The 8,552-nt window shown below is 45.5% G+C and overlaps 1 protein-coding gene across 1 annotated transcript; it reads right to left on the bottom strand.

Moving 5' to 3' along the window:
* Positions 1 to 5,946: 5,946 nt before the first annotated feature.
* On the bottom strand, positions 5,947 to 8,552 carry Tcf21 (transcription factor 21; the record flags this gene model as incomplete). The annotated part of the gene is made up of 2 exons (XM_010626525.2): positions 5,947 to 6,340; positions 8,124 to 8,552. Coding segments are annotated over 2 exons (519 nt in total), but the record flags the coding sequence as incomplete, so codon positions are not given.

Genomic DNA, 8,552 nt, shown 5'->3' on the forward strand with positions numbered 1-8,552 from the left:
GAAAAAAAATTTTACCAGCTATTGCTCAGACAAAGGTCTACTATCCAGAATATATAAAGAACTCAAAAAAATCAGGCCTCCCAAATATAAAAACCCAATTTAAAAATGGGTATCTGAAATGAACAGACAGTTCTCTGACAAAGAAGTAAAAGCAGCAAATAATCATATGAAAGAATGTTCAACATCATTGGTGATTTGAGATATACAGATGAAAACAACACTGAGATTCCATCTCACCCCAGTAAGAATGGCTGCTATCAAGAAATTAACCGATAACAAATGCTGGTGGGGTGTACGGAGAAAGGAACCCTTCTTCATTGTTGGTGAGGGTGCAGAGTGGTGCAAACACTGTCGAAATCAATATAGAAATACCTCAAGCAACTAGGATTAGAAGTCCCATTTGACTCAGCCATTTCCCTCCTGGCTATTTTTCCAGAAGAATTAAAAGAATCATACCACAGTGATATATGCTCACCATGTTTATAGCGGCACAGTTTAATAGCTAAATGAACAACCCAAAATGTGGGAAAAAAAATTTTACCAGCTATTGCTCAGACAAAGGTCTACTATCCAGAATATATAAAGAACTCAAAAAAATCAGGCCTCCCAAATATAAAAACCCAATTTAAAAATGGGTATCTGAAATGAACAGACAGTTCTCTGACAAAGAAGTAAAAGCAGCAAATAATCATATGAAAGAATGTTCAACATCATTGGTGATTTGAGATATACAGATGAAAACAACACTGAGATTCCATCTCACCCCAGTAAGAATGGCTGCTATCAAGAAATTAACCGATAACAAATGCTGGTGGGGTGTACGGAGAAAGGAACCCTTCTTCATTGTTGGTGAGGGTGCAGAGTGGTGCAAACACTGTCGAAATCAATATAGAAATACCTCAAGCAACTAGGATTAGAAGTCCCATTTGACTCAGCCATTTCCCTCCGCGCTATTTTTCCAGAAGAATTAAAAGAATCATACCACAGTGATATATGCTCACCATGTTTATAGCGGCACAGTTTGTAATAGCTAAAATTTGGAAGCAGCCCAATTGCTCATGAACTGGGAACTGGATAAAGATTTTTTTTTAATAAAATGGAGTAGAGAATGAGAAACTAGAGAGATTTATAGCTAAGTGGATGCACATTGAGGCTATACTCCTAAGTGAAATTAATAAGTTACACATGTGTAACTACCAAATAATTTCTCTGGTGTGAAAAACTAAAAGTGTAAATAAGTATTAAAATGTATAACTGATATTGTGGAATAGGAAGAAAATTTTAAAAGAGTAGAGGAAGTGTGGGGGGGTAGGAGAAAGGGAAAAGAAAAACTATGAGAAAGGGAAAAACTTGGAAACAATAACTTTGTAAACTGGGAAGGGTGGAGGGACTGAGGGGAGGGCTGGAGAATGGGAAAAATAAGGACCTGATAAGTCACATAAAGGTACAAGATCCCAGCGATGAATGTAACTGTGTTGTATACTTAATATGTACCGATAAATTTAATAAAGACATAAAGAAATATGTCTTCTACTGCCAAAGGAAAGAATGTATTTCACCTGAGTCTTCCAAGAAGCCAGCTCAAACATTTCACCCTTGTTGGTTCCATCTGGCCCTCCGTGTCTGCTTGCTTTTCTTTTCTTTCTTTCTTTCTTCTCAGATATGCACTTAGATTTAATAAAGAGCTCACGTTCAGTTTAACCTTAAGAATAGCCCCACTTCCCTCCTCCCCGATCATTTCTTCTTCCTCCTCCGTACCCTCTAAGAGTTAAGAATTCATTCATGATTCCAAGTTTACAGAGGTGTCAGGCACTATATAGGATGCTGAGTACGGGGTACGGCCGTGACGTTGCTCTTGGGCCTCTGGGCTCTTTCCTCCGCAGCACTCCCAATGGCTGGTCTGTGAGCTTTTTCCCACCCTTTCTCCTCCCTCTGCCCTGAGGGGTTCAGAAGCTAATCTTTTGGGTGGTTTCAGGGTAGAGGGTGGAGCAGCAGAAGCTGCCAGGTTCTCAAGATCAAAGGCTCCAACCGCCCAGACGCCGGGAGGAAGCTGGATGGACTCTCAAGAGCGCCGCTGGCACTCAGAGAGTTTCCAGGAGCAGAGCCAGAATTTGGAAAAAAGGATGCAAAGCTTAGAAAGAATGTTTGTTGGGCTAGCTGTGCCCGGCCCGCTGCCGCGTTCTCCGCAGTGCGTTGCAGCAACACAGAAGCTTCCCTGGCTGCCTCTCCGAGCTGCGGTCGAGGCCCCGCTGTTCCCGAGAACGCAGGGAAAGGGACGGAAAGAAGACGCTGTAGGCTCTGGCTTGGAGCCCAAATCCTTCTTCTGCCCGCTACTTGCATCAACTCTTCTCCTCCCCAGAAAAGCCGCCGGAGGCCTTCCCTATCCCATCTCTCTGCTCACCCGCACCCCGGTCGTCCTCGCAGCACCCCAATTCCAACTCCACTTGTCCACGCATGGAGCTCTGACCTCATAGCGGAGCCGACCACACGCTGAAGCGATGCCTGGGAATGAACCGAGGAGCCCTCTGGCAGGGGGTGTGAGCCCGGGACCCCAGATTTTCCTTCCCCTCAGAGGTCGCAGGGGAGCGAAGAGCGGGGTGGCTTCAATCCACCCAAGTCTTTCTTTATTTCATCACCTAGTGACTGAAATTTATCTTTGAGTCCATAAGATGAGCATACACGCATCCATTCCCTAGGGTGGAACAAATTCTTTATTTTCTGAGGATGAGGGGTTTTCTTTCCAGGTGGGCAATTGAGAATGAGGAATCCATTGCTTGCCATCTTAGAGTGAATAGAATTGAATGAAGCTGGAGCCTCGCTGCAACATTTCCTTTACCTCTGAATTTGCTCTCTTTTTTTGCCTGATAAGACAGATCTTGAAACAGTGATTCTCGAAATGTTCCTAGATTAGTCGGTGAGGGGGCAGTAGCATGGCATGATAACTAGTGAGAAATACCAATTCCTGCCCCCACCCCAGACTTCTTCAATCAGCACCTCTGAAGGTTGGAACCAACAGGTGGCCTGGCAAAAGGAGTGAGAGCTTAAATGTCCATTAGGCAAAGCTTTTAGTAATTATTAAATACATATACCCAATGGGCCACAGAGCTGTTCACCTCTTCTCTTTTCAGTAAAGAAGTCTCTAGTTTGACAGTGGAAACATCTGCTAAAAGGATATTGAACTGCTTGTTAGAGAGAGTGAGAGAGGAGAATTTCCTCTGCTATAATACAATGCAAACACATCTGTTCCTCCTGAGAACTAACACTTTTTTTGAGACATTTCATTCTCCCTCCATACATCTGTTTGAGCCCCCTGAATTATTCCCCCAATTCTTTTTAGTGTATATGCTGACAAAGTGAGCACATCCCCAGATTCTTTCTGAATGCACCTTCTAAGGTAGTTTTCATAGAGCAGAAGTCACAAGATACTTTCTAACACTCACCCCCACCTTTACTGACTTAGCACAGACAGGGTCATTCCTGTTCTTGCAACACAGCAAGTACCTGGGCTGGGCACCAGGTAGGCTGAAAATTGTGCTTTCTGTGAGAGACACAAGGAGAACAGAGGGGACAGGGAAGCTGGGTGTGCACTGGTTGTCTAGGTTGTAGGTTGCATGTGTAGGCTGCGTGGGTATGGTAGTGGAGGTGTGTGTGGGGAAGTCACACTGTCATGTTCTGGGGTAGTGGCAACCATAACCCATTCATTCCCTCTCCGGTGTTTTATTTGTTCAGTCTATATCCATGGACACCCACATGTGCCTAAGCCCCTCTGTCAAGGCCCCTGATGAGGCTGTGTGTCCCCATCAAGACAACAGCATTTCCTACTTACTTACATCTCTCTTTTGGCTCTCTGAATTTTCCCGGATTTTGGATTTCTGGGAATCATCTCGTTAGACAACTCTGGACAAATTTGGAGATTATTAAAAAGAGGTGAAAGGTGAGAAGGGTCCAAGGTTGCATCAAAGAGACACATTAATGCAATAAAAAGATAATCCCCTTTCCACTATAAACACACATCCTTTGAGCTTCCTGCCTGAAATGCTTTCAGTTTGGGTCTAGAGTTCACCACCTGCCATTTGACCAGCATGTACACAGAGCCTTTCCTTTATAATGAGACTGCACTCATGTTTGAGCCTCATTAAGACTTTGTGACACAAAAGACCACAGTATGAATGATTATAACTATAATCACCTTTATTTTTTATTTGCAAGAACGAGAAAACTGAGGAGGGGGGCCTTTTAGGAAACACCTAGCTGGTTGCAGAATGGAATCCACATGTTCCCCACACAGGCCACCTTTCTTCTGCCCTGCAAGGGCTTCACATCATTGTTAGGAAGCACAGAACCTTTAAAAACTGTCTGCCTGCTGTTAGGGTTGTAAGAGAATGAGAGAGAAGAAATCACTTCTCTATGGGGGCTGCCTGCAAAGACCGCTCTGAATTTCAAGCATTTATTTGGTTTGTTTTAAAAAAAAAAAACTGCTTAAAAACTTGGAAAGTTTGCTGAGAGTGAAAGGTCAATAACTGAATCTTTCTAGGACCAGTCTTCCGACCTGAGCTGTGACTCAGTTGAGGCAAGGGGTCTCTCCCTCTGGTGGAAGTGAACAAAAGGGGTGAGTTTGGTGTAGTGGAGGTGCCCAAAGCTTGAAAGGAGTTCAGGAAAGTCAAGTTGGGATGGGACTGGGATGTTACCAGAAACCTAGAAAGGTCCTGAGAAGTCGCCAAAGTTCCCAGCCCCAGGAGAGTGGAGTTACACTTGGTAACAGGGCACCTCGGGGCGCAGTGGCTCCTTAATCCGGACCAGCTGAGCAGGCTACAGGCCGGGCCTTTGGGATTGGCAGGAAGAGGGACGGGGTGGGGAGATCCTTATGCCAGGTACCACACTGAGCCGGGAACACCGAAGGGAAATCTAAAAGAGAGCAAATGAAGCGGAAGTTTCAAGGCCCTCTGCGAGGAATAACAGTATAAATAATCGAAGACGTCTTGTAAACACTGCGGTCATAACCCCGAACATTAAACAGCCCCGGTGGCATCTGGCGCATAGGCGGCCAAGGGCTGCGCAGGGGCAGTGGGGAACAGGGTTCCAGGCTCCTCTGCCTCGCCTCTCTGTTTATCCCAACGTAATCTTCCCCTCGGAGCCCTTCTGTAGCCTGGAAGATGTTTAAATTAAAACCCAGCCCGCCGGAAGTCGTGGTGGGAGCTAAACTCACAGGGTAACCTTAGCCAAAATGCAGACATGCACACTTAATGTTAGAATTAATAAATTATTAAGAAGAAATATATAAGGTATGTTGCAGCTCGTAGAAATCGTAAAACACACCTTAAAAGATATGGAATTTATCTTTCATAGTTTCCACTGTTTCTTCACTAATCAGCAAGCATGGATTGTTGCGATCACAACCACACCCTGAAAGTTGTAGTTTGTGGAGTTTACTTTCTTGAAAAGTGGATTGTGTGCTTGTGTGTGTGTGTTGTTTTTCCCTCTTGATCTGTGCAACTAAATAATTTTAATCCTGCTTATTCTCTGTTTACAGTTACACTATTTCTAATGGTCTTTAAAGTAACTTGCAAGAGTTTCTTTTTCAGATCTCAGAACTGAATATGTCCTGCATCTTCATGGTGGAATTTATATTTAATCCTTTACTACAAGTTAGGACTGAGGTTTAAAATAGCCATTTTTAAAAATCAAACTTTCCCATGGTTTTCCAATTTTTAAATCAAACTTTCCCATGGTTTTCATTTTTTTCCTTCCTAATAATTAAAACAAAACAAAACAAAACAAAACACACCAATACCAGGGTTTTTAGCAATATAAAGAAAGATTTATTTTTGAAAGTAGCAAAACTTGTTTGACAAAAATATATATCTTTAAGTGAATTACTTTATAAATGTGACTGTCAAAGTCAGCTATTCTATGATCTACATTTTACAACATATTGTACAAAAAGATACACATTGATAGGCTCTTATTATCTATTTATATATTTATAATTACATATTGCACTTGGACCAGCAAGGCTCGCAGAACCATTCACGGTAGAAGTTAATAAAGTTAAATAGATGGGAATCCGTAAATACAGTCGACCTCCTCTGGTTTGGAAACGAATCTCCTCGTCGTTGTAAAGTGTTCCGGGGTGGGATGGGGAGAGGAGCTCTGCGAGGGGGAAGCAGAGACAGAGAGCAGGGAGGGCAGGGGTCGCCTTCCGGGGCCCGCTCCCCCGGAGTGCGCCTTTCCCAGACTCGCACCTCCAAGGTCAGGACGCCGTGGTTCCACATAAGCGGCTCGCGGTCACCACTTCTTTTAGGTCACTCTCTGGTTTCCCAGCCACCATAAAGGGCCAAGTCTGCAGGAGAGAAGAAGGTGAGGGAGGTCAGCGGCCTCGGAGGAGGGGGAGGGCTGGGCTCGGAGCCCGGGACCCCGGGAGGGTGCGCGGTGCGGGCGCTCGGGGAGCCCAAGAGGCCGTCGTCTCTGCAATTCGCTTATTGTCCGGGCGCCACTAGCTGCTGGATGAAGCAGAAAGCCGCCTTGGCGCCAAGTCAAGGCTCGGTGTGGTGGTGGTGGTGGGCTTTACAGTAAGAGCAGAAGGGGCCTAAACTGGGCTAGAAGTGAACCCCCAGTGAGGGAGCCCTCAGAAAGCCTAGGATGGCCTGGGCTGGGGCACAGTCCCAGGCAGAGGCTCCGTTGGGAAGCGGAGAAGGGTCGGCTCCCAAGGGGCACCGGTTGGGCTGAAAGCGCCCTCCCGGTCCTGCTGAGCCCGTGGTCAAGTTTCCAGGTCCTCTGGCTGTCACCCCCACCTATCTCCTTGGGGCTCATTTTGGCTTCCTCCATCCCAAATCCGGGCTTTAACCACAGTTTTAAATTAATCCCCAGCCTTAAAGAGAGGGAGGTGCCAATAAAAGTTGCATGAACATTTTATTTAAGATCATCTTTCTACTACTGAGCAAGCAAAGATTTCTTTTCCTTTCTCCAGGCTGTTTTATGATAGCGGGCAATTTAATTTTCTTATTCAAAGATGAAGGCAGTGGCAATTGTAGATGTTCTAGGTGATACTGTCCAGATTTTTAAAAGGTTACACATTTGATTTTAAAAATAAATTTTTAAGTGGAAAAAAATCTCTTTTTTGTGGCAAAATGTGCTTTTTGCCTTTCCTCCTCCCAATTCCTAAGGACCAGTTCAGTGAAAAGACAATGGGAACCTCTCTCACCCATGCTGCTGATAAGACCTGACAAACTCTGGTTCTTATCATATCTAAACAGAAGTCCTAGTAAATTATTGTTTTCTCTTTAGAGTCTGGAAGTTTTAAAATAAAATGAAATGAAATGAAAAAGGAAGTAAAATAACGTTTCTTATAAAGTAAAATGCCTTTGAGAAGTATGAGCTCAAGAAACGTAACAATCTTGTATTTTAAAAAAATCAGCCCAGTGGCTCAATGACCATTTTTAAAAACCACATAGGTAACATGCTTTTAAATCTTGGATGAGCATGACATTATTCTCATATTATTCGTTATACTAATGTTTTTGCAAATTTATTGATTATGCACTCTCGAGATGGTGGGATTTTAAATGTCAATCCCTTTATAGAAGCACAGAATATTTAAGTAGCTGGGTGGCTTACACGAATAATTATAAGGGAAGTTATGAATGGATCCATAGCTAATGGTCCCAAGTATTCCTGAGAAGAAACGGAGTTACAAGAATTAGAAGGGAAAGTCAAGTTTTACTCTCAGCTAAAAGCAAACCGAAGGGAAGAATAAATGGATCTCAAGCGTCAAGCGTCTTGTCAGTGTTGTCTGACACCAGCACCTTCACGCCATCAGGAGAGGCTTTGGCACCGGCTCGGGGATTCCTCCCCTTTGCCAGTTTAATACCCTTGGATAATCCCTAATTGGGCTGCCACGTCAAAACCTGGCATAAATCACTCCCGGGCCAGCGACCCGTAGAGTGGAGAGCGAGGGCTGTGTGGGGAGATCCTGCAGCGGGTCCGGAGGCGCTAGGCTGTGCAAGCACAACCGGTTCCTAGGTGGCCAGGTCGGTAAATCACACCCCGCCCCACCCCAGGTCCAGCCCCGCGCGCGCTCGCGCGCTCTCGCGCTGGCACAACCGCAGGCACGACCCTGGACTCACCAGATTGACCGGGTGAATGTAACCGTTCTCGTACTTGTCGTTAGCCAGGATCTGCCTCAAGTGGGCGATGTAGCTGGACGCCAACCTAAGCGTGTCCAGCTTGGACAGCTTGGTGTCCGGGGGCACCCAGGGCAGCGTGGTCTTGAGCCTGGAGAAGGCCTTGCTCAGCACCCGCATGCGGGCCCGCTCGCGCGCGTTGGCCGCGTTGCGCTGGACCTGCTTTCCCTCCTGGCTGACCCCACTCAAGGGACTTTTCTTGGTGGGCGCCTTCCTTCTCTTGCCCAGGCCTCCGCGGCCTTTCTGCGGAGACCCGTTCTCGCAGTTGGAGCTCTCCTCGGTGCTCTCATTGGAAGTCACAAACTCCTTGTTCGAGTCCACTTTCAGCCCGTCGCATTCCAGCATCTCCACCTCTTGAAGGTCTTCCACATC

This window comes from Fukomys damarensis, unplaced genomic scaffold (genome assembly GCF_012274545.1).
Source record: "Fukomys damarensis isolate Sample0158 unplaced genomic scaffold, DMR_v1.0_HiC HiC_scaffold_14, whole genome shotgun sequence".
Lineage (NCBI taxonomy): Eukaryota > Metazoa > Chordata > Mammalia > Rodentia > Bathyergidae > Fukomys > Fukomys damarensis.